The sequence below is a fragment of the Amborella trichopoda genome, chromosome 3 (assembly GCF_054954075.1).
Source record: "Amborella trichopoda isolate Santa Cruz 75 chromosome 3, AtrichopodaSantaCruz75HAP2 v2.0, whole genome shotgun sequence".
NCBI classification, from domain to species: domain Eukaryota; kingdom Viridiplantae; phylum Streptophyta; class Magnoliopsida; order Amborellales; family Amborellaceae; genus Amborella; species Amborella trichopoda.
The window spans coordinates 14,571,664-14,598,717 of NC_142338.1; the positions used below are offsets into that span (position 1 = coordinate 14,571,664).

Here is a 27,054-nt window from a genome sequence, read left to right on the forward strand (position 1 = left end):
TGTTATTTTCTCCCTTACTGTAACATAATAATTTGCAAAAAGTAACCCTGGCAAATAAGTCTTTTGGATATTTGGAAAGAAAAAGTCACTTGAAAAACTTGTCTAATTTTAGACCATATAGACTAGCCTATAATGCACCGAAGTTGCGAAAATTTAGAGAGAGAAAATAGGCATGATTTTAATTATTGAGAGAGAAAATAGTAAGCAATTGTTGGGGGAGAGAGAAAATCCAGTTAATAAAAAAGCTAAAAATTATATTAAAAAAAATGCTCTTTAGTAGATTGTGTAGAGACACTTAAAAGTGATTGTTAATGTGAACAATCACAATTGTTTACATTGCCATGTGACACAATCCAACATCTAACAATTGTTGATGGCCCCAACAATCACTAAGTGCACGGCCCTTCAATCTCAAAAACTAGTTCGTGGATGACACTTTCAATCTAGGGTGTGTCACACAAAATTGGGGTGAGCCTCAAGCGATCCACACATGTGCTTGGGCGAGGGACGCCTTATGCACCGATGCGAGCATGCTTTTAAAATACAAAGTGCAAAGTGTGCTATCAAGTGCCCTCACACGTGCACATCACAATCTTTACGTGCTCTGCACAAGTGCCCATACTCTCTCATTTGTTCCATAAATATGAGGCATGAGAGTGTTATTATATTAATACTACTCTTTTCGTACTTCATTATTTAATGTAAGACTAAAAACTCACTACTTTCTTTTTCTATTTATTAAAAACTTAGAGAAACAACACATGTAGGTATATTATTTTGAAATATATTACACTGTTTTATTATGCTAAAGTACTAATATTTCTATCATGGATCATACCCTTGGTAAGACCAAAAGTCATTATATCTTTGTTTACTACTTCTATACATGTCCATTTTCCATTGCCCTTTTTGAGTATTCCACTTCAAATCAAATTGCCTATTATGTATTAAATCTGCACTTTGTATGCCCAGCACACCTAATCTACTTTCCCTCATGTTATTGCCTATTGAAACCATACTTAAATTTCCCTCATATGTTTTCATTCTGAATTTTGTCCTTTCTTGTCTTGCCATTTGATATTCTCAACATAGCTACGCTCATCCTTTGAATATGTTGTTTCTTGTCCATTCAATATTTTATCATAAAGTATGACTGGTCTTATAGCTGTCCTATAGAACTTTTCCTTTAGTTCCCATTGAGTCCCCATCCGGATTTGACCCAGTGAGACGCAAATTCCGCCACCTAATAGATTTATAAAAAGAAAAAGTTAATATAAGCCTGCAACCTTATATTATAGAAGTAAGGTGCACCTCAAAAATCCAGCAAAAGAGAGTATTTCAAAATTAGGAAACCTTCCAATTGATCATCTCGGCCTCAATACGTAAAGAACGTTGAGTTCTAAAAATATTGCTTCTTGTAACAAGCTATCTAGATCGTCTATTTTCAATATTTTTAAGTATTTATAAATATGCTTGATATAGACAATTTCTTATTTATAATTATAGTTGAATATTGATTTTCATGCCATCGTAAGATTTTCGACACCAAAACTACATCTTCCAGTAAATTTTAGTCGCGCACCTTACTTGTAACGCTAATTTTCTAGAGGCACATCTTACTTGTATAGTATAAGGTGGCACCTTGTACAAACCTCACCCTTTATAATTACATGGGCACAAAACAATAGAGAACAATTGATTAAAAGAAAAGATTTAAGGGCCCTGATTGTTGTTTGCAAAACTGGAATGTACAAAACCTAAGACAATATGGATTTTTTGGCCTTTTCCAATGTAAATATAAGGGAAAACAATAATGCCACAAACCCGGGCTACCATGACAACGATATTTTGTTACATGTATGAATGACCTAATTACCCTTTCATTTCCAAAATGCAAACTCTATATTAATTTTGAACATATTTGTTCCAAAATTAAATTATTTCACCAAAATTTAAGCTTATTTAGTCATAAGGGAAAGATAAAAGAAATAATTTTTTTATCTAATATATCGATGTTATTTTGCACTTGATATTTGTATGGGAATGTATACTATGAGACCATTAACCTTTGATACAAAAAGCATAGGGATTTGAGTTAAATTATGCAACAATTTCCGTAAAAGGAAAAATGCATGATATGAAGTCCAGGGAAAAATAAAAAGTTTTATGATGTGAAGTCCATTAACACTATTTGGATATGAAGTCTAGGGAAAAAGAAAAAGTTTTATGATGTGAAGTCTATTAACACTATTTGGTGTTGGCTTTTCTTTCATCAAATTGATCCACATTGGTTGAATTGTTTTCATCAAAGATCTCTCTCTCTAGACTTTAATGAAGAAATTGTTTTTTCAATGTTATATGATTAGATTTGCAAGTGAAATTCTCCTTTTATGAGCATTTGTTCGACGTTTGTTGTTGTTTTCAATAATTTAACATATATTTTGAAGCATAAAATAATAAAAAAAATTATATAAAGAGATTATTTACTTTTGGTATAAGGAGGTCACATCACTCATATCATTCGAATTTCAAATCAAGAGGTCGTAAGAGTGTCATTGACTAAAACTCAAAGTTAAAAAAAAAAGCCTCTCAAACTTCGTAATATTCCCCAAGCCTAGGAGTAATGGCGGCTGCTTGTAACAAAGATAAATAGTATTGTAATATACAACCCCTAAAACAATTTGATAGAGAGAGATAGCAGGGGCAGCAATGGAGCTAGACCCAAGGTGTAGACCTGATCCGGGTCTAGGTATAGGTCAAAAAATTGGAGTTGGCGGGTTCGGGTCCAAATCTTGGACCTGAATACTATTTGGATTTGGGTTTGGGTTCTGTCCGGGTCTGGGCCCGGGCCTGGCGATAATTTTCGGGTCCCAATATATGAAATATTTTTAAGCATAATTAAATACATAGATAGTCTTTGATTTGGACTTATCTTTCAATAGCTAAAATGATATCTACTTATTCATCTAATAATTTTCATTCACACATTGCTTGTGAGAACGGCACCCACCAAAGAAGATAATGTGCGGTTCTATGGCTGTAAAGTCTCCTCGTATATTTCCTTTCCTCTTCTCAAAGCAAAGCCCATATCATCTTTGTTTCTATCTCCCCATGCTTTTCCCATGCAAGTAGTTAGATATATCCCTTTCTTTATCAAGGCACATGTGACAAAGATCCACTAAAACATAAAAATCAATATTAAATAATTAAAGTACAGGTATGCCCATCAAAAGTGATTAGGAAAAATCTGACAAGTGATCCCCTTGAAAAGTGCAAAGCGAAAATCTAAGTCGTCGAGATCTAACATCTTCACTTTTATACTAAAAAAAATGATTTCCACCTAGCAAATTGGACTCCCTTTTTTTTTTCTTTTCTAAATTACAGTACCCTTATTTCTTCTTGAGTGCACGACATTGTGAGTCTTATATAGGAAACGACCAATAAACCATTTTTATTTATAGGAAAACTTGCTATGTTTTCTCACCCCCCAACTATCGGATCCGAATAGATGGTTGGGATGGCTTCAGCCATAATGTCACAAATAAACCACCAACTGTTTGATCTAGATCTCACGTCTCAAAATATTTTATTTTAATTTTTTTTTCAAATCATGTGAATATGAAATTTGGTACACATCATAATTTCAATGGGGCTCACCTGGAAAAAAATATAAAAAATATTTTTGAAAAAATAAATGGCTAAAACACTTCTAAAATTTTAAGGTATTTTGGTCATTTTATTTTATCTGAAATAGTTTTTTGAGTTTAAGAGAGAGTAAACTGTCCAAACTTAATGTCAAAATGTCTTGTAGAAAAAATTGAAAATAAACTTCAAGCTTTAAAATTGTCCATATTGCAGCATTAATTTTGAACCATCTATCTCAACTCTTCATAAATCATCTCGATCTACACCATTTTCAGAGTCCCATATTCCATAGCCAGAGGGGAACTAGATTTGTGAACCATGATACTATTTTTTGATGCCGAACATCAAATTTTTTGTAGAATTCAAAGTGCGGCTATATATGGACGCGGCCTTATCAAAACCTTACCCTTTCGTAACGTATGAAATAATGACAAAAAAAAAAGTTCATATAAACCCCAAGCTTTACAACAAAAAGTAAACTTGCACATAAAAAAGTTAGAAGAAATGGAGTTTAAAAATTAGAAAACTCTCAAATGTATCATATCGAACTTAACAATAACAAATATAAAATAATAATATTTGAAGCCCTAACTATATGGATCATCTATTTCAAGTGTTTATAAATCTACTTTATAAATTTTTTTTTTTTTTTTAAATTTCAAATTTAATGATCAGAGCCCTGAGACTACACTTTCGAGATCTAAAGGTGAGACTTTACTTGTAAGCATAAAGCCTAGGCTTTATGCTAAAAATCAGTCAATCAGGGGTACTTTTGAAAAAATTGGGAATAAAATATCCCCTGTCCCACTCTTCACGATTTCTTCGTTCATCGCTGCTCCCGAGTTTCCCATATGCAAACCCTAAAATAAATCTCGAATGATCGTTCCACGTGGGACGCTGCTGCCGAGACACGTGTCATATAATTTGACTTTCGCACGTGCTCAATACGAAGATCGATATTTATGGTTCCTATTATAAGTGACACACACGTAGTCTTCAAGCATTGGTCCTGTAATTTAATTTTGAAATAATAATAAAGCAGAGCAATTCTCCTTGGCTTTGATTTTGAAACCCTCATTTTCATCACTGTTCCTGAGGTAAATTTTCATCTGAAGTTTTTCTACTTACTTGATTCCGTAAATGAGATTTTTTCTGCGAGTTCATAATAAATTTTCGGGATTTTCTAGTGAATTATGGGTGGTTTTTCAATGGTTCAATGGCTGCTGTTATTGAGCTGGGTCTCTGTTCATTATAGTTCAAGGAATTGGTTTTTTCTGTTCATAATAGTTCAAGGAATTGGTTTTTTCTGTTCACAATAGTTCAAGAAATTGGTTTTTTCTGTTCATAATAGTTCAAGGAATTAGTTTTGGTAGTTTAATTTTGATCGTTTTCATTGTATATTAGTTCATAATTATTCATGAGTGTCGAGTTTTCCGGGTTTTGTGATTTGTGATAGTTATTCTGCTTGTCTTTGTTATACTTTTTCATGGTAATGCTGAATTTTCAGTTGTTTTAGTTTCAAGAATTATTGCAGTTTTGCGTCCTAGCTTTGTTCCTATTCGATATGAAAGTGATGTACTGTCAGTACAAAGTGGCTATTAGCGAGATATACTTCAATGTCAATATATGTAATTGGTGGATTTTCAGTAATTTAATGGCAATTACTGACATAAGCTTTACTGTGTTACTGTTAACAATGGGTGAGGAAACTACAATTTTTTTTTGGTAAATTAATGGCAATTGCTGAGAAATCAACCTTTAATTTATCAGTTTAAAAGAGCATTTTGCAAGATTAGTTTTCATTTGGCATGTTTTTAACTGCCATTTAAATTATAGTCCTCCTCTTGAAGTTTGACTTTTGCAGGAGGATTGATTCCTATATGGCATTGATGAGACTTTTAGTGCTGCTGTTTAAATCATATATGGGTTGTAGAGTCAGCATTTTTATCTCATTTGTTCTCGATGAAATTTCACACTCATTAAGCAACACAAATGCTACTAATTCATTTTCTTTCTTTACAGTCAAGGATACTCATTGACTCTCCACCTTTAGTTGCAGGAGTGGTGTGTGTTTGTAAATAAAACAATGAGCAATACTTTGGGACAAGGTTTGGCAAATCAAGTACATGGCCAACTTCTCTTGACAGTTTCCGAACAGCAAAACAGAGCTGGTTATGGGGTTTCTTGCAATCTCCCAGGTCAAAATCAATCATTAAATATAAAAAAGAAAACAAAATCCCATCAAAAGCCTCTAGTTTCCGACATATTTCCTGTCAACCATCTATATGTAAAAAGAAAGTACCTGTCTCATGAAATTCGTCGGTTGATTTCATTTGTACCACGTGCAGTCCTGGCAACAGATCCTGTTTCTCAGGTAACTTTTTCTGCGATATCCTGGCTTTTCATTTATCATGGTTATTAAACATACATAAAAATTGTAATGACCAAATGTCTAACTAGTTTCTCATTTAATTAGCACTTTTCAAGTTTCAATTTTGTTCTATGGACCTGATGTTTAGCTATGGTGCATCTGCATGCTTGCATTTTTTACTTCTCATTTTTTGGAAAGCATTGGATTTTACATTGGTATATACATTGGTCTTGTCTAATTTAGTAGAGTTAGGCATGCAGTTATTGTAGTGTAGTTCACTTTTATATACCCACTTATAAATGGAAACTTAACTAATGCTTTGTATACCTGATTCACTCATAAACTGACTAATTTGACACAGTATTGGAAACTGACGTAGGTGCAAGGAAGTTGGTATTATGCAAGTCAACTCCTGAAGCATGTATTTGAATGAGATAAACTTGGGATTAACTTCAATTGTCAAAAATGGTCGTCTAGGTGATTATGCTACCACTTATCCTTTTGGATTAGTGACTAACTCAATAAGTAATAAATATATGAGAAAAATTACTGGGAAACACTGGGATAATTGTTTATTTGAAACATTTGATTGTTTGGATTTGATTTTTCAGAATTGAAAATTACAGTGTTTAAAACCATGATAAAGTTACAAGAGAAGTTATGGACTTATTTCTCTTGATAAAAAAAGTTGGTGGTTGGTTTGGAAGATATGTGCTTTAAGGACCATTCTGAAACTCACCTTTGTTTCACTGTTCAGATACTAGAAGCAATAATGGCTGCAATAGATCTGTTTTTTTATCTTTTAGCAGAACATTTTGCTTATGTGAGAAGAAGAAATTTGTAGTGATGGTGCCTCTTGAAATAGTGTGTTACTCATTAGTGAGGTAGGAATTTTCCTTGTGTTTCTTGTTGTGTGCGCATGAGAGAGAGGAAATTTGTAGTGATGGTATCTCTTGAAATAGTGTGTTACTCATTAGTGAGGTAGGTATTTTCCTTGTGTTTCTTGTTGTGTGCACAAGAGAGAGAGAGAGAGAGAGAGAGAGAGAGAGAGAGAGAGAGAGAGAGAGAGAGAGAGAGAGAGAGATGGTAGCCAGTGCCCAGAACCTTGGGCGTCCTAAAGTACAAGTTCTATATATATATATATATAAAATATATACATATATTTGTGTCAATTTTGTAATTTATTGCATTTGAAAATGTTGTATTGTTATAATATATATTTTTATATACAAACATATGACGTATCACATGTTGAGAATAAACTTGTTCAAAATTTCAAAATTCAAACCATACAAAATTTAAAAGTTTAATAGGATATGTATTAGTAATAGTCTCCAACTCTCTATATTACATAATAAGTGAAAAAGTTTAGGAAGCTTCGTCAAACCACAAAAAATACATTCGCTTCTCAGAAATAGGTATAGCTAAGACAATAAGGGTTTATAGAATTGTTCTTTTAACTCTAGGGGTTGAAAATAATCCCCATAACCTTTTTTAAACCTTTTTTGGGTTGAAAATAATCCTCATAACCATTTTTAAAAAGAAAAAAAAAATGGCCACGTCCTTGGGCACCCACCTAGGTACATCCGCCCATGTTGGGCAGCCTGGGTCTGAGCGTGCGGTGTTTTGGTCCAGGGCGCCTAGGCGCCGGTTTTTTTGAAACATTGGATGGGAAAAACCTATTGTACTTGGGGAGATATCTTTTTTATTGCATCTTAAGGCTGCCAATTCTGTCAAATGTCAAGTTAGTGCCTCAATTTCTGTCAAATTGAGTATATTCTCTCGAATGTATTCAATTCAGACTCTATCCCTTCTTGTCTTTCCACTCATCTAACACAACATCCACATCTCATTTGCACTCATTTTATAGGTATGTTGTTTCTTGACTGCCTAACATTCTGCCTCATAAAGTAAAGCTGGTCTTACAACTGCCCTATAGAACTTGCTCTTCAGCTTTATTGGTATGCGACGATCATATAAAACTGTGGTTGCACATCTTCATTTCACCCCCCCAGCTCTAATTCTATGTGCGACACCTTTCTCAATCTCTCCATTTTCCTAGATTATTGACCCAGGATATCAAAAGTATGCTCTTTTTGGTATTTCTTGGCCGTCAATTTTAACTACTTCCTCTTCTCTACTCCTATTGTTACTAAACTTGCGTTCCATGTACTATGTCCCTTGTACATCTAATAGCGTAAAAAGAATAAAAAGGGTACATGAATGTAAATTCTAATTTGGGTTAGCATAATTCATTGTAAATTACAATTTGGGTATAATTCTTTCATTAAATTTATCTTCCCTTGTTGATGCTCTCTTAAAAGAACTGCAAGTGGCATTACTTATTAGCATCTTTAAGTTTTCTATCTCATTTTCGTTGAAACTTAAATAGATGGTCAGGGTTTTGGGTGCCACCGCTCTACAATTTTTGCAAGTCTGGTTAAACTAGAGAAAATTTGTGAATTCAGTCCAGAATCGATGTGAATCTACTGGAAACTTTGGACGTTGAATTAATCTTTAATGAAATGCATTTTGGTAATTTTGAAAGGCTCTTGATTTTCTAGGACATCATGAAACATTTCTATCCATTCTACATTGATAAATAAGGAGATTGTTGTCATAGTTTGAGTCATTGTTAGAAAAACCAGGCAATCTAACCGCCAACCACCTGGTTAGATCGGAATCGTCTAGTGGCCAGTTCCGGTTTTGGGCGGTTTTGGTGATCGAACCATATTTTAAATAAAATAAAATAAAATATAAATTCCCAAAAATAAGGAATTTGGTTTGTAATGTATTTTTTTTAATATTCTCTACATTTTGGTAATGATTAAAAATTGTTTTTGTCATTAATACTCACTTTAATTCACATTTCGATTCGTTAAAATCTATTTTTTTCATTAATTTTCAACTTCATTTGAATGTGTTTTTTTTTAATCATTCTTTATATGTTTTTTATATTTTAGTAGATTTTTTTTTGCTCGTTCACTTTTTTGACTGCACAAGACTTGCCCGGTTAGAATGGTTGAATCGGCAGGTTTACGGTTAGGCCGGTTAAACCGCTTCCGGGCGATGTCCGGTTAACCGTTCCGGTTCGATTTTGCGAACACTGGTTTGAGTAGGTTGTTGGTTTTCTAAAAATTAATATTATTGTCATCCAATGTGTACTTAAACAAATTACATCTCATCTCTCAAAATATGGAAATAATATGTTTCCTGGTGTCTTGTGGCAGTCAGCAGGAAAATTTGACCTTGATGGAAGATCAGAATTGCAGGTATAATAATTATATTTCTTGAAGAAATGATATTTCAGCCACATAGCCAACTTTTATTAATTTAAAACCATTCCTATATTATCTACAGATATCTGTGGATGAATCCAATCCTGGTTCTCTCTTCCAAATTAATATTCAAGTCACAAACAGTAGTCCGTCCTTGACCCTTCATTGGGGCACCATTCATGATGGGCAGCAGTAAGTTTATGTTCCAACCTCAGAATGCTATTATTTCACTTTTTCCCCAATGTTTTTATTGGATTCCTAATTGAAAGTTCTTCTGAATTCACAGGAACTGGAAATTACCTTCTCGTCATCCTGAAGGAACTCAAAACTACAAGAACAGGGCTCTAAGAACTCCTTTTGTGAAAGTATGTGTTTTCTGGGGTGTGGGGTTTAGTTGTAATACATATTTTATTGCAAACAACACAGGATTCAGAATAGCTATAGTATGTTGTTGACTTTTTAAAGTGCTATTCAAGCTTGTTTTGTTGAACTCTAAATTATAATGTTTATATATTTGCATGTTGCATAGTCTGGTGAGAACTCCTTTTTGAAGATAGAGGTCGATGATCCTCAGATAAAAGCCATAGAGTTCCTTTTGTTTGATGAGTCACAGAACAAATGGTGATCCACTTGTAAAATTCAACCAGCTTGGATTTCTCTGTCTTTTAAAGCTCAATTCTTTTAATGCACGATCTGATTTCTGATTTTCAATCCCTAGGTTCAAAAACAATGGCCAAAACTTTCAGGTTCGGCTGGTGAGTGATGTGAGAACAGCTCAAAATATTTCAGTGCCTGAAGATCTAGTACAAGTTCAAGCATACTTACGGTGGGAAAGAAAGGGAAAACAGATGTACACACCGGAACAAGAAAAGGTTAGTGGACTGTTGTTTATCTAAATGAACTTTCTGTATGTTATGTTGAGAAAGTTTCAGTAGAAAGAAATTTGATCCAAAAAGTCTCGACTCGATCTATATCCTGTTTACATGGTCATCACTATCATCACCCGAGCCTTGTCCCAACTATTTTAGGTCACCTACACAGATCCTATTCCACCATTCCCCTCAATCAAGGGCCGTTCCCTCAGTCATACAGGGAGCATCATGAGCATTTGGTTTAGGATTCATAAAAAGATGTGGCAAGATTTTATGCTGGCTGCCCACCAAACAGAATCCTCCTCCTTTCTCTGGGCTTGGAACTGGCATGATTGGCTTCGGACCGGCCATGGCAGAGTTCTAAATCCTGCTTACATAATGCCAAATTTTTGGAATATCATGTGTTGCCATGCCTAGTGCATGCAGCATGCACATGATCTCTTTTTGACTAAATAAACTGAAACTTACAAACTTAAACCAAATTGTTAGAATCCGACATGTTAATTCGTTTGGAATGTAGAAGGCCGGATTGAACTTTGCTTGTTAGGCTTTACAAAACTTCTCAATAAGGAAACAAATTCATTTTATCTTTATTAATTTTGGGAAGGAGAAAAATGAATAGAACTTAATTACTCTGAACTGTTTGAACTTCAACATTAGAATAGATGAGATAAGAATTTTCATCAATGACAGTTTTCCAACTCACCCCCTCAATAATATGGAGTACACATTCAATCCATTCCCAAAGTGCAAACTCGTTTTGCTTGTCACCCTTATGGACATCCTTTTCAACTATCATGGCATTAGATATTAATTGCTGTCACAACTCTTTCGTATAAAGTAAAACATCAGTCCACAAGCTATGCTTTCTACAATCATGAAGCATTTAATGATCTCCATACATATGGAACTTTGTTTGGTGCAGACCGAATTGTTGGGTGCTTAAAATAAGTATCCCAACTTGTTTGTGCAATTCTTTTTTCTTTGGGTAGGCCAGCATGTTACTGAAATCTTGGAAGTGGTGTTAGTTAAAAAACAATAATCAAGTAGATAAGAGAACTAAGAATAGTGAGAAAGATTAATGTCTAGGAAGAAAGAGTTTTAGAGATAAGAGGGTGAGAGAGAGGCACATTGATGAGAGAATCAGAGAGGGCTCAAGGTGGTATCATACATTACTGACCCCATGCCCCGCTTAAACCTTTTATAATAATAATCCTATATTAAATTACAATATTGTCCTTATGAAAGGGAAAGGACAAATAAGTCCTTATGAGAAGGAAAAAGATAAATAGGTTCTTAAATAAGTCCTTTTGAGAAGGAAAAAGACAAATAAGTCCCCAAGAACTTAAATACATAGAAAATGAATATAAACTTTGGTATAGTACTCCCCGTTCAAGCTGGTGCATAGATGTTATTAATGCCCAACTTTAAGATCACTCGTAGTCAAGGCTTCTTGATAGCCTTGATAAGAATGTGTACTAGCTGGTCGTCTGTTTTAATACATGGAAGAACAAATTTCTCTATTAGTATGTCTTTCTTGAATAAAATGTTGATCCACTTCTTTATACTTACAACTGCCTTGTTATCACCATACGAGGACATTTATCCCTTCACAGTAAAATCAAGATCCCAAAAAAGAATTACCAGTCAAGTAATTCACACGCACCATGTGCCATGGATCTGTATTTAGCTTCTGCACTTGATCTAGATACAACTGACTACTTGTTACACCTCTAATTTACAAGGTTACCTCCAACAAAAGTGTAATAGCCTGATGTTGATCTTTGATCCATAGTAGAACAACCCAATCTTCATCTGATAAACTTCAATTTATAAGTTCCCATGATTAGTAAGCAACAATCCTTTTACCTGGTGATATTTTGGGTCCTTATCTGATAGTGGCCTCAAGATGGGTAGTATGTGAAGCATGCATAAACTGACTAATCATGCTCACATCTTATGCAATGTCTGGGTATGTAAGTGAAAGATATATTGGTCTACCCACTAATCTTTGAAACATTTAAGAGCTTTACTCCTTTGGTCTTTAAGTTTGATTTTGTTCTATAGGAATGTCAGTTGGTTTAGCTCTGAGCTTTCTAGTCTCGTCTCCTTAAGAAAGTCTAGTATATACTTCCTTGGGAGGTAAAAATTTCTCCTTTAGACCTGACCACTTCCATTCTAAGAAAATACTTCAACTGACCTAGGTCTTTGATTTCAATTTCTCTTGCTAGAAAACTCTTAAATGACTAAACTTCTTGAGGACAATTGTCTGTTACAACAATATCATCTACATATACAATGAAACAACAGTGCTGGTTCTAATAGGTTTGATAAATAATGTATGGTTAGTGTGTTTTCGAGTATATACCTGATTTTTTTAATATGCCCATAGAACTTCTCAAACCAAGCTCAAGGAAATTGCTTTAGTATATACATGGCCTTTCTCACTCTATAAACTTTTCCATCATGTCCAGGGGCCTGAAATCCAATAGGACATACCATGTACACTTCTTCCTGTAGCTCCCCATGAAGAAATGTATTCTTGACATCCAATTGGTGCAATAGTGACTCCAAGTTAGCCGCCAAAGACGAGAGAACCTAAATGGAGTTTATCTTAGCCACAAGAGCAAATGTCTCCTCATAGTCTATTCCATTAGTCGGAGTGAACCCCTTGGCAACTAATCATACTTTGTATGTGTCAACTGTACCATTGATGTTGTGCTTTATAGTGTGGACCCATTTGCAACCAACCAACTTCTTCTCTTTGGGAGGGTCTACTAGTTCTTGTGTACCATTCTTGATTAATGCCTTCATCTTATCACACATAGCCTCTTTCTGCTTGGGATGAGCTAAAGCTTCTATAACACTGGGAGGACGTAATTGGCATAAACGAATTGCTAATTGGGTGAGCAGTGAAAGTATGTGTGCCTTTCGTACAGTAATTGGCAGAACCGAATCATTACACAAAGAATTGATGGAATTACCTGAATCAGAGGTAAATAATTGGCTTGAAAGCATGTCAGTTATGGTGGTCTCCTCTTCATTCTATATTTCTGCTGAGTGTAGACTTTTAGTTCTTTCTTTTTAGCATCATAGGAATTCCCCACTGTCCTCTTAAGCTCCAAAATCAAGGAAAGTGGGGGTAGTATGAGGAACAAGTGTCCTCTCTTCCGCATTTTGCTGCCCTTGAAGAGCGGTTAAAAAAAAGATGAATGGACTTAAAGAAAGTTCCATCAATTGAAACTAATTTCTTCCCTGTTACTGGATCATAACATTTGCAACTGTTTTGAGAGGATGGATAACCAAGAAAAATATATTTATGGATTTAGGATTCAACTTTGTATTGTTAGGACTGAAAACATGACTGACGCAAACACAACGGTGAAACACCAAACAATGGATGATTAGGATGGAGAAGTTTGTGGGATAGACTTATACACTCTATAGAATAAGATTGCATTTGATTGATAAGATAGGACGCAATGAGCATGGCTTTTGACAAGTACTTCTTGGATACATTCATACTCAAGTGATGAAGAGAAGAGCATGACTAACTTCCATTAGGCGTCTACTGTTTCCTTTGGCCACCCCATTTTGTTGTGGTGTGTATAAGCAAGAATTTTAATGCTCTTCCAAATAACACAGCAGCCCACCATTGCAGTCGAACCCTCCTTAACAATATCAAAACACCTTAGCTTTAGTGTCGAACTGAGTATGGATCATCTTATGGAAGACCCTTGAAGATATTGGGAACCTCATCTTTGTTTTTTGTAAATTAGATCCATTTACATTGAGAGTAATTACCCACGAAAGAAACGAAATACTAATTACTAAAAATAGAAGTAACAGGAGATGGATCCCACACATTAGAATGAGAATAACAAAAGGAATGATACTTTTGTTATTACTGGGTAAAAAAGAGTTTCTACAATGTTTTGAAAGTTCACAAACTTCACATTGAAGCTTTGACACACTAATTGAAGTAAATAACCAAAGAAATAAAATTTTCAATGTCTTGAAAGACAAATGACCAAGTCAGAGATGCCACTGCGAAATGCGATCTTTATTAGCACTAATGTTGAACTAAAGAGCTTGTGGAGCAGTAATTGGCAAGTCTAGAATGTAGAGACTGCCAGCTTCATGACCAATGCAATTTAACCTCGTATTCAGGTCCTGAAAAACACAGTGGGACAGAAAAAAAGGTTAATACTACAATTTAGACTCCTGTTAATGCTACTGACAAACATCAATTTTGTGGCAAAAGATAGGAACACGGAAAATTTATGGCAAAAACAATTGAAGCGAAATACTTACGATTCCTTTCACAACAATGGAAGAAAAAAAATCTATCAGAAATTCTAACTTTGTCCATAACAAAATAAAGAAAATAAGAAGAAAACAAGGGAGACATACCACACATACGATCTGAAGGTTTAGAATCAATGACCAAAAATCGTCTAGGTGGTAAAAAGAGACATGATTAGCAGAAGCATGAATATGTAAGTAGCAAAAGATGAAGTATTAAATGGGTCATTTAACTAAGTGAACGAATGGCACAGGCTCTCAATTTCCTCTTTAGGAACAAATTTGATCTCCTTTGGGGTAGAAGATGAGGGTTAGGTATGCATTAGGTAGTGCATGATCCATATTAATAACTATTCAACCTGCAGTGGATAAAGTATTATTGAAAGTTGGACAAGGTGAACTAGCACGGCATTTGCAATTTTTAATTTTCTTCTTTTCTAATGGCTAAAATACCTACAAAGGTTCAAATGCAATAAAATTATCTCAAAAATAAATAAAATATAGGTTCTCACTTGCTGCCACTAATAAAACTTCTTTAATTCAATAAACAAAAATCACATAAGACTCTTGAGAACAAGAAAACAAAGACTGCAAAGCATAAAATAAATTGGCAGAAGATTACCTAAATTGGACTTTGCACACCCCATTCTGGGTCTCCTCCTCTAATGGCGCATGAGATCAATAGTCTATTTCAGATCTTCAAAATATGGGAAAACGTTAGGCTTAATAACCCATTCAAATTAGAGAGCAATGGTGGAACAAGAACACAAGCTAGAAGGCCTCAATACCTTTCAATGTGGGGCATGCCCCCTATTTTCTTTTCTCTAAGATATTTCCTTAACTTTAGGAGGCTTAAGGAGAGATGAGAGATCAGAGTGAGAGGGGCGTGGAGCCTTGTGAGGGGGAGAGGGAGAGATGTAATGGTGTAGAGAAATAAGGTCCCATGAGATACTATTTATAGAGTTTCACTTAGGATAAGATTTTCTAGGTTAACAATCCTTATGGAGAATAGATCTAGATTATTGATCATAGGAGACCTGTGGGGTGAGAGATCTTAGCCATATAATTCTTAGATACGCTATCATGATTAAAGGAAGGTGCTAGAACCTTATCCTTGGCTTTCTTAGCATAATTATATCAAATAGACTTAATATAGAAAATTTATTATACTTTCATATCTCTTCCATAAATCTTTTGCACCTGCTTTCTTTGAGTATCAAAACTCCTTAATTTTCAAAACCTTCTTATTTTGCTTCAACTTGAGTGAGTGCCTTGATGGCCTCAACACAAAATAGGGAAACAAATTACATTAAGTGGGGCGTGCTTTTGGTACCCATATGTCCACACAATTCCCACATGTGTTTTAATGGTGGGACCCATATCTCATGGTAAGCTCTCATATATTTTATAATTTGTAAAATTCATAAAATGATTTTTAAAAATATTAACTATTTTATTTTTCTCTCTAAATATTAAAATTGTGAAAATTCAGTTTCTCTCTATTTAGAAATCCATTTTGAGAAAATAAAATATGTATAGGCTTCTAAATATTCATTCTATCAATCTAAAAATCATTTAAGATCAAATTAATTAATACTAAATTAATTTGATGGGATTGGATCCAACTATGTTAAAGAAATATTAATTTTGCTGATGCACTCCATCTCCTACTATGGACTATAATCCACACACTTTTTCAAACTAGCCCAACAGTTCTCATGACGCACATACCATCACAGGGGTTTATGATTGAGCTACCAAGGCACCCAATAGGTGGTTGGACATAAACCTAGTCTATAGATTATAGGTTTTCTCCTAGGGACAAGTCTAAGGTCACACGGACCTAGTGCAGACACAACTCTATGGTGCATATGGGGTCATATTTTGCACATGTATATGTATCACCTTCAATGGTGTTTTTCTTTCCTGATACGACTGTCATAAGTACATGTCGTGTGATGGTTTAGGATCTGGCTTTGGCACTCGTCCCTACAGGCCTACCATCACATATAAGGGTCACATAGTCCCTTCGCTCACAATCCTGAGAAACTCCGACCTCATCCAGGGATAACCCTGCTAACCCTCATCGGTTGCGCTCTATACCCAGGTATTAAGGCTTCTTTAAGCTTAGCTTGTGTCTCGGTAAACTTCATTTGCTATTCTCGGTCCTACTGGACTGTACTCCCATTGAGTTTTTGTTCTAGTATTTCAAATATTAGTCACATGCTCTCATATGGCTTTTAATGGTTACAAATACCCAACATCTCCCATTTGGCCTTTGAAGTCCTTACAATCTCTCTTCCTCACTCTTTCTCAGCCCCATCTCATGGACATGTTTTACAAACATAGTTGCAACTAACCCTTTTGTAAGCGGGACTGCAACCATTACCTTTGTAGGTATGTAAGTGATCTCGATCTCTTCGCACTGCACCTCATTGTGCAGGTGATGAAAGCGGGGCTTGATGTGCTTGGACTTCTTATAGAATTGTCGTTCGTTGGACACACATATTGCAGTCGTGTTGTTTCAGAAGATTCCTACGTACTCACATCGTACGGGCTCAAACTCAAGCAGGTTAAGAAACTTCTTAATCCATGCAACCTCCTTGGCTGCCATGCAACATGCCACATACTCTGATTCCATGGTGGATAACACTACCACATCGTATTTCTTTGATTTCTAAGAAACAACCCCTCCTCCAAGCATGAATACATATCTAGATGTCGATTTTGCATCACCTGGATTTCCCTAGTAACTCGTATTAGAATATCCTTGGATAGCAATTTCTGATCCTCCCCCATATGTAAGTGCATAGTTCTTAGTCCCTTTCAAGTATCTTAGAACTCTCTTAACCGCCCTCCAATGTTTAATCCAAGGATTGCATTGGAACCGGCTAATCATGCTCATGGCAAAGGACAAGTCTAGCTTGTTTCTGACAAGGCATACATTAGAGACCCTATTGCACTTCCATATGGTATTGTTTTCTTGGCTTTCTTTTCATCATCCTCACTAGGGCATATTTGATTGCTCAATTTGTCTTCTTGTTTATCGGGGTCGATGCGGCCACGTGTTTATTTCAAACTTTTCCACTACTGTTTTGCAGTATGTCTCTTAGGAAAGTTGAATCGTTTACTCTTTTGTATTCCATATTATCTTGATGCCCAACATGTGTAAAGCGTCCCCTAGATCCGTCATGTCAAAGTGTTGTACAAGGCATTCTTTTGTTTCCGATACAAGGGCAATTGAGCTACTAACTATTCGCATGTCATCCACATATAAGGAAATAAAAACGACATCACTCCCACTAATCTTTTTATAGATGCAGTAGTCTTCCTCATTCAAGGTAAACCCTGTCAGAGATAGTTTCTCTTGAAACTTGATGTACTACTAACGCGATGGCTGTTTTAGGATATAGAGGGATTTCCTAAGTTTACACGCAAGGTTCCCCTTCCTTTCTCTTCAAATCCATCGGTTGTTTCATGAAAATTTCTTCTTTTAAATCCCCATTGAGAAAGACTGTCTTTACGTTTGTTTGATGAGGCTCAAAGTCAAATTGGGAAGCTCTGACCATTAGGACCCTAATGGATGGAAACTTTACAACTGGGAAGAAAGTATCCTCATTGTCTACCCCTTCTTTTTGGGTGAATCCCTTGGCTACTAGCGTAGCTTTGAATTTCTCTAGTTTTGCCTCTAAGTTTAGTTTTTTCTTATAAACCCACTTGCATCCTATTGTCTTACAATTTTGAGGAGAGGTACTGGTTCCTAGACTTGGTTTTGGGTGATGGACTTAAATTCCTCTTTCATGGATTTTACCTAATGATTCTTTTTGAACAGGTTATGGCTTCTTGGTAAGTGGAAGGCTCATTATCTGGCTCATCCCCAACCCTCTCATAATGTTCCCCCACACAGGTGAAGCATTTAGGTTGTCTACTAATTTGGTTACTTCTCCTAAGTGGTGGTTCGAGTTCTCGAGACTCAACTTTGTCACTAGTCATCTCATAGAGATCGGCTTGCTTGTGACTTGTTTTTGCCCCATTCTCAAGGTTGTAGAATCGATACCCCTTATCATGGTTAGAGTTGCTGATGAGTATACTCTTGACTATCGTGGGAACTAGTTTTGTCCTATTTTGGTATGTGATTAGGACAAGGCAGAACAACCCCACACTCTTACGTGATTAAGGGACGAAGTACAACCAATGAAAATCTCATAAGGAGTAAGAGGGGCAGCCTTAGTGGGTGCACGGTTCAGGATGTAACCTGCCGTTAGTACTGTTTTTTCCCAGAAATCTTGGGAGAGCTTTGCATGCCCCATCATACTCCTCACCATTTCTATCAAGGTTCTATTCTGTCTCTCGTCAACTCCATCTTACTCATGTGTGTAAGGCATGGTGTATTGATGAATAATACCATTCTCCAGACACAAGTCCCTAAAGAGTTGCGAGGAGTACTCACCGCCTCTATCGGTTATTAGGATTTTGATTTTTAGGTTTGTTTGGTTTATACCTCAGCTTTGTATTCTTTGAATTTCTCTAACTTTGGATTTCTTGTGCATCAAGTATATATAGCCATATCGCTAGTGATCATTAATAAATGTGACAAAGTATCGCTTACGACTTTTGGTAGCCACATTCATAGGATTGCAAATGTTGTTATGGAAGACTCCTAATATGCTAGAAGTTCTTTGTGCCCCGGTGGAATTTTTCCTTGTTAATTTTTTTTACATATATGACTCACACACCTTCGCTAGGTCGCCTTTATAATTTTTCAGAATTCCATCTTTCCTTTTTCTTAAATCCTATGTGCCCTAATCTCATATGCCATAGGAAAGCATCAATATCATTCGAAGATGAGACATAAGCAACCACCACTTTTATTTCAATCAAATAAAGATGGGTAATGACAATCTCATCATAGTTTTTCGTAATCACGTTATTTCCAGAGAAGGTGGTGATAAACCCGGCCCTAGCCATTTTTTGGACCGAAACCAAACACTTCCTTATGTCAGGAGCATAGAGTGCTTGTTTCAGGACCAAGAGTTTATCATTTTTCATTTCAAGTGCAAAGTCCCCAATACCTAGAACATCGGTCTTTTGGTTGCCCCCCATGTAAATGTGTTGCTCACCTAGGCCCACGGTTTTGAAGGTGCAGAAGCCATCCTTAGTGTTTGACACATGGGCAGTAGCTCTCGAGTCAAGATACTAAGATGTGCCCTTGGGGTCGGCTAGCAATGTCTCGAACACCACACACACAAGTTCCCTATTTCCTTAGGGTTTTTATTAGACTTGCAGTCTTTGGCTATATGACCTACTTTCTTGCAGATGTGGTAAGCCCTAGTCTCTCTCTTTCCTTTGTACTTATTTTCTCCCTCTTTTCTTTTCCTCTCCCCTCTTTTTCATTTTACCCTTCCCCTTGTTAGGCTTTAAGTAGGGTTGAGAGTTTACCATGTGCACCACATCTTTGGGTGCCAGTGCATTGCGCGCGTTCCACTTTTCCTCCTCGGTCTTGAGCAATGTGATAAGCTCTTCTAACATAGGAGCCGTCTCTCGGGCAGCAAGGGTAGAGATGATTATCTCCCAAGATGTAGGGAGAATATTCAGCATGTGTACCACTTGCATGGGTTCCAAAGGCCGCATCTTGATTATCTCCATCTCTCAAACAAGTGCCCTGAAAGTGTGCACGTGCTCTGATATTTTTGTACCCTCGATCATTTTCAAATCATTGTACTTCTATTGTCAATGATTTTCTCATAAGAAAAGGATCAACATACTCCTCGAGCCATTTGTGCATGCCTTAGAAGTTTTAATTAGCTCATACTCAGACTTGTATGAGTCATTCATGGAAACAAGCAAGATATGCCTAGTGTGCATATTCTTATGTTTCCACTCGGCGTATGCATCTCTTGTAGCCTGAGATACATCGCTTCTAGGGTGGGAAGGATAATGCTTAGCAAGTATCTCATGCAAACCCTCCTCATAAAGCACATAGCCAAGCTTTTGCTCCATGAGGAGTAGTTTGTCCCATCCAACCTTTCAGTCTCTAGGATCTCGGAAATAAAACTGCTTGCAGCCATATGCTCTTGTCCCAAACTAATAAAAGACCTAAAAAAAAAAGAAATAAAATCAACCTAATGGCAGCAAGAAACCTATGCTCTGATGCCATTGAAAGTTTGACAGGGTGAACTAGCATGACATATGTGGTTTTTAGTTTTCTTCTTTTCTACCGGTTAGAATACATACAAAGATCCAAATACAATAAAATAAACTAAAAAATAAATACAATATAGGTTCTGCCACTAATAAAATTTGTTTTATTCAATAAACAATAATCACATAAGACTTTTTGGAACAAGAAAACGCCAGACTGCAAAGCATAAAGTGAATTATCAGAAGATTACCTCAGGTGAACTTTGCACACCCCACTCCGGTTTTCCTCCTCTGATGGCACACGAGATCAGATCTTCAAAGTATGGGAAAACCTTAGGCTTAATAACCCTTTCAAATCAGAGAGCAATATTGGAATAAGAACACAAGCTAGAAGGCCTCAATGCCTTTCAATGTGGGGCGTGCCCTTCTCTTCATGCTAGGTCTGGGGCATGCCCCCTATTTTCTTCTCTAAAATATTTCCAAACTTTGGGAGGCTTAAAGAGAGATGAGAGATCAGAGAGAGAGGGGCTTGGAGCCTTTTGAGGGAGAGAGAGAGATGTAATGGTGTAGAGAAATAGGGTCCCATAAGAGCGTATTTATAGACTTTCTCGGAGGGTAAGGATTTTTAGGGTTAGCCATCCTTATGGAGAATAGATCCAGACCATTGATCATAGGAAACCTGTGGGGTGAGAGATCTTAGCCATACAATCCTTAGATCAACCATCATGATTGAAAGGAAGGTGCTAGAATCTTATCCTTCAACTTCCTTAGCCTAGTTCCATCAAATGAAATGCAATCATTCAGGATAATCATGTATGGTCATGTAACTACTTAAACAATGGTCACATGCTATGGAGCTCTGGCTGGCCACATGCTATTTAAACAATGGCTATTTGTTCTGTTTGGACTGTCCCTCAAAAATATTTATTTCTGTACATTTTTCTGTTATACTGGTTTTCTGCCAATATATTTTCTTCCTGTTAGCATATGATGTATATTTAATAAGATCTTTTCAAGAGGTTTTCAATCTGCATGAATAATGCATTTTTTGATGATTTCATTCATCATTTATATGGACTTATCTCAGGAGGAGTATGAAGCAGCTCGGACTGAGTTATTGGAAGAGGTAGCCAGGGGCACTGCCATTGATGAACTTCGAGCAAAACTTACAAGTAATAGCGATACCTTGAAGGATCCGCTTGATCCTTTGGGGAAAGTACTTGTGGAGAAGATACCTGATGATCTCATACAAATACAGGCATATATAAGATGGGAGAAGGCTGGAAAGCCAAACTACTCCCAAGATCAACAAATTGTAATAATCTCTTCTCCATATCACTACTCACAATTTATGAGCTCTTATTTCCATTGTCATTATTTAAAAGTTGGAACTACCTCACTAGTGAAGCACTGAAACTTTGTATTTTCATCACTGAATGTGGATTGTTTTGTATTTATGAGCAGAAGGAGTTTGAGGAAGCCAGGAAAGAACTGCAAAATGAATTAGACAAGGGTATGTCTCTTGATGAGATCCGAAAGAAGATAGTCAAAGGCAACATTCAAACAAAAGTTACCAAGCAACTCAAGAATAAAAAGTACTTTACTGTTGAAAGAATTCAGCGTAAGAAGAGGGATATCATGCAGCTACTCAATAAACATGCTGCTGAATCTTTGAAGACAGAGGTTTCTGTCATGCCAAGAGCCCCAACAACACTAGAGCTTTGCTCAAAAGTCAAGGAAGAACAAGATGGCGGTTGTGTTTTGAATAAGAAAGTCTTTAAATTTGGTGATAAGGAACTTTTGGTAATGTTTGATTCATGTTACTTCTTTTGCTTTATGGAACTTCTATATTCATAGATATTCTCTAAGCATTCTTATTTGGTTTGCGTACTTTTTAAGGCTCTTGTCACCAACCCCAATGGTAAGATCAAAATTTACCTGGCCACAGATCTAAAAGGACCTGTAACCCTACACTGGGGTTTATCAAAGAGGGCTGGAGAATGGATGGTAAGATTTCCTCAGAGAAATTGTGACAATCATAATAGTTTTTGAGATATTTGCAGACATTAAGAAATATTTGCATTCTGCAGGCACCTCCACCGGGTATTATACCACCAGGTTCCACTTTGGAGCAAAAAGCTAGTGAAACACAATTTGTTGAGGGCTTTTCTGGGGATCTTTCTCTCCAGGTTATCTGTTTAACTTCATAGGATCTCTAACCTCCTTTTATACATTTTAGCATGTTTTCATTCGTTAAATTTTAGAAGATGAAATGCTAAAATATGAATCAAGGAACTGAGTATTTCAGTTCCCATTAGACTAGATTCTTTTGATTTAGAGCTTCAATGCTTGCAAGATTTAGCTTCATTTACTAGAAATCCTCTCTTATTGAAGGTTCAATGTGTTTAGATGTTGTCCATCCCATGTTGAAAGGATTTGTAAAATCAGAAAATTTTCATGTAGTGCATTTTCCAAGCGTTTGATATCATTAAATGTATAATGTCTATGAAAGATCTTAGGAGGGAGGGGGAGCGAGAAAGTCCGAGATATGAACCCCTCCTAGACAACACTTTGCCCTTCATCTCAATACTGGTAACCTCACCCCTTATCCCCACGAATCCTCGTGCCTCCTCACCTTTTACCACATCATGCCTCACCATTTACCACATCATGCCTCACCACTTACCTCACTCATTGTCTCATCACCCAATTGCTACTCCATTACTCACAATGGTTGACTTCTCATTCTGCCTCACCATTTACCTCATTCATTGTCTCATCACCCAAATGCTACTCCACTATTCACTCCAGTTTACTTCTCTGTACTTCTTCAGGCCAGTCATCTACTTTACCCCATAAACCAACCTTCTTCCTCAACAATGCCCTACTTTCATACCCACCATGAACCCCACTTGCAAACCTCCTCCACAAGCCTCCCTTCATGGCCATCTTAACATTTATCAGGCAACTGATATGCCTTCCATGCCACCCCAAACCCATCTTTGTCACTGGCCCTCACTCTTTTTCTGATGACATGTCAATCCATGGTGAGACATTGCCAAGCCTCATGGCCTTTCTGGACGATACCTTCCCTCCATCTGGACGCAATATCAAGGGGACAACATCTTGGGCCAGAAACGTGTAGAATTAAAATGCGTCTAGCCATTTTTTAGAAAGGGAACAAAGTCCTATTCTCTTTGCAATCTCATCGAGAGGTCCAGCCACATTCCTGGATTGACAGACATAACAAAGTTCCGAAGGGAGCCCCTGGTATCCTGCAGATGTTGCTGCAAAACTCAAGAAAATTTGGATATGGGCCAGAGGCATTCCCTTGCATTCTTGGAACATCCTTGTTTCCAACAGAATTGCAAGTGGTCTGGTACATTTACCCAACTTTATCAAAACCCCTGGCTTCTAATAAGCCAGGATCAGTTTGTCTCATGAGAGTAGTTTCATACCCGGAAAGCATTACATCAAGTAGTCTTCTCTTTTCTTGAGCATGTTTTATTGGTGCACATCTCTCCTGAATCCTGATGCTCCATAGCCCATCCAGGATGGTGTACATCCACTGTAACTCCAGACCCTTCACCTTCGCCTGCAGATTTACCCATCAAAGACTTGGAAGGATGGCTAATGGCCATTGGAAAGAACTTAATTCAGATTTTCTGGTACAGAGACACTTGAAAGCAACCTAAAAGAATCTGTGTGAAGGCTTCAGAGGTGGCGGCTCAAAGGGTCCCTGCAAGCCATATATCAAAGAGCAACACATGGAGCTCTTTCAGGTGTTCAAATTCCTACAGTTCCCTCCAGCTCCAACCACATGACAATCATCAGCTTTCCATCCAAAGCTTGCCAAATCTAATGGCTACCACATCTCATAGTGCTCCATCTTCGTCCGGTAACCCACACCATTGCTTGCTTGACTGGCAACCAGCCATATCTCACCCGACTAACCACACATTGCCTACCGCATTTTCTCTCATCCCTTGGCCCCCTTTACTCACCGTCCGTGTCTCCAGATCTAGACCGTCCACCCATCCATGGCCTTTCTCTCTTATCCTTGATTCCCAACTCATCTTTTCTCTCTTCCTCCAGCAATCCTCAATCAGCAGTGCCCTGCATCCTGGCAGTCTAACTTCCAATGACCTCTTTCCCACATCCGTAACCAGAAACTCATGCCTCCTACTGCCGTCCTTTCTGCCCAATCACTTTTTGGGGAAAAGGGGTCTCTGTAAGCCAATGTTCCCCTCTCCTCCTTTCGATAATTTGAGCTACACCACTGAGGCATTACCCCTATCTGGCTGTGATCCTTGAAGCCCTACCAAGCAGTGCTCATCAGCAGCCATTTAATCTTGGTCATGCCCTCCCCATGATTGATGACTCTAAGAAGACTCTCTGAGAAACATTTATATCTCTTAGCAGACTCTCAGAGAGAAGAGAATCTTTAGGGATGAGGGAAAAATTGAAAGCATGCTACAAGCAGTTGTTTTATCCTTTAAGGCTGTATTGACAATGACACATACGCCTTTGAGGCAAAAGCAACCAAGGGAAACCATAGTCAGATAAGGGCAAAGGAATGAGAGAGCTCAAGAACATCACAGGTGAAATCGCACTGTGACAAATCTATTATCAAGGACTGGCCCACTTCTTCCCCTATACCTCCCATCCCCTTTCATATACTTTTAGATGCCTGAGAGACATCAGCAAAGTTCCCACCTTCAAAAATGAGGATCATTGCCTGGAGCATCCAGGGTTTAGGCGACCACAGAAGAGCACTACCATCCATATGCTTGTAAATTCCTTCCCAAAATGCTGGCTATCACAGAAACAAAATAGGCGCTCCAATTTTGTTTGAAGCTGATTTGGGGTAGAAGACCTGTACCCGTGTGGAGCTCCCTGCTTAGGGAGCCCTGGGGGTATTTGGGCCATTTGGACAACACAATCTGTTCCCTGGATTCTCTTCCCTGATAACTGACAACTTTAGATGAAGGTTTACAGCCGTAGATGGCCCTGACAGGCCCCAGATGAGAGATGATTATTGGAATGAGCTTGAGGTGTCCAGTTTATTGGTGGCGACTTCAATGACACGAAAATTAGGCGGTGGTCGCACTTCCAATATGCAAGGGTTCTCAGCCTTCATTCAGGGACATAACGTCATTGATTTCCCCCTTAATGGAGCACATTTACCTGACCATGCAAATAGACCCTTCCTCTCAAAGGTAGATTGTTTCCTCATCTGTCTGGGTGGAAAGAGTCATTACTTGAGTTCATACCAGAACCCTACCAAAACCAACCTAGGAAAACACCCATCCTTCTAGACACAGAAGTTACCCATTCTGGACTTAGACCTTTACACTTACAAATGATTTTATTGGAGGATAAGAATCTACTTCACCTCACCCCTAATGGTTGGCTTTGTTTTTGCTGTTGAGGGTGGGCGGGCTTTAGGCTTTCCAAGAAGCTTTAACTCCTTAAAGAAAGATTGAAATCCTGGAGCAGGGAGTAATTTGGCAACTTGCAATTCAAGAAAGAAGAGTCTGGAGAGAGATGGTGGAGTTGCACCACCTTGACCAAAGTAGGAACCTCAAAGCTGACAACATGCAAGAAGAGTCGCTGCAAAGACGGACTTGCAAACGATCTGAAAACAAGAGGAAATCTACTGGCAACAATGATCACACATCAAATGATTAAAAAAGGTCAAAGAACACCTCTTTCTTACACAAGAATGTGATTACAGGAGGCGGCACAACACCATTCTCCAAACAAAAGATAGAGGTGTAACTATAGAAGACCCTATCGAGATAGCCCAGACCAATTCTGCTTTCTTTAAGAGGTTGTTCTCAGTGAAGGACAAATGAGAGTGAAACTTTCTAATCTCAATAAAACCTCAAAGGATAGTTTAAGAGATTTGGAAGCCTATTCTTAGAATCTGAAGGTCCTAATGCTCATGTTTGTGGTCTTTAAAGTCCATGAGAGCATGCAAATATAAATTATAATGGATTGTATACTTCAATGTGAATGTGTATGTTGGTTGATTGACGTAATGCTAGGTTGTCTATTGTCTTGGTCACGTCCAAAACCCTTACCCCTGAGCATTTGGCACTACCATTGAGGTTTCAAGAGAGTCATCCCTTCTTGAGGTATGAGAGCTGCCTAGGAATGGTTTGTAGGCTAAAAGAACTTCGTGGTCTCTTACATGCGTTTGTCGGCCTTTGAGAGCAAAAGCTAAATCCTCAACAAACTTCAGCATAGTATGTACACATGACAGCCGCACTCCGGGAAGAAACCCTAAAAAGGGATACATCTACATGTACATAGAGAGCATCCCTCTTGCACTAAAGTGATATATGTGTGTGACTAGCTTTTAAGGCAGAAACATGTTATTCACATTCGACCGTAGTTTCACTATTTAATGACCAGTTTTGACGAGCCAATCATGATT

At 37.3% G+C, this 27,054-nt stretch overlaps 1 protein-coding gene across 8 annotated transcripts in view; it reads left to right on the forward strand.

Annotated features, from left to right (window-relative positions):
* The first annotated feature begins 4,650 nt into the window (after nucleotides 1-4,650).
* The window catches only part of SEX1 (Pyruvate phosphate dikinase, PEP/pyruvate binding domain-containing protein), a 40,672-nt gene continuing 18,268 nt past the window's right edge, over nucleotides 4,651-27,054 (forward strand). For 3 of the 8 annotated variants that reach the window (XR_016053129.1, XM_088863589.1, XM_020665155.2), the window contains exons 1-11: nucleotides 4,651-4,742; nucleotides 5,699-6,019; nucleotides 9,247-9,288; nucleotides 9,377-9,486; nucleotides 9,581-9,659; nucleotides 9,824-9,915; nucleotides 10,013-10,166; nucleotides 21,700-21,927; nucleotides 22,077-22,415; nucleotides 22,512-22,619; nucleotides 22,703-22,801. Coding sequence is in view for 6 of the 8 variants with exons in the window: in XM_088863589.1 (XP_088719715.1) it covers nucleotides 5,732-6,019; nucleotides 9,247-9,288; nucleotides 9,377-9,486; nucleotides 9,581-9,659; nucleotides 9,824-9,915; nucleotides 10,013-10,166; nucleotides 21,700-21,927; nucleotides 22,077-22,415; nucleotides 22,512-22,619; nucleotides 22,703-22,801 (1,539 nt within the window). In the remaining 2 variants the exon portion in view is untranslated. Of the gene's footprint in view, nucleotides 4,743-5,698; nucleotides 6,020-6,395; nucleotides 6,494-9,246; nucleotides 9,289-9,376; nucleotides 9,487-9,580; nucleotides 9,660-9,823; nucleotides 9,916-10,012; nucleotides 10,167-21,699; nucleotides 21,928-22,076; nucleotides 22,416-22,511; nucleotides 22,620-22,702; nucleotides 22,802-27,054 lie in introns of those variants that run through there. The other 5 variants (XR_016053130.1, XM_020665154.2, XM_088863585.1 and 2 more) reach the window with 3 other exon arrangements.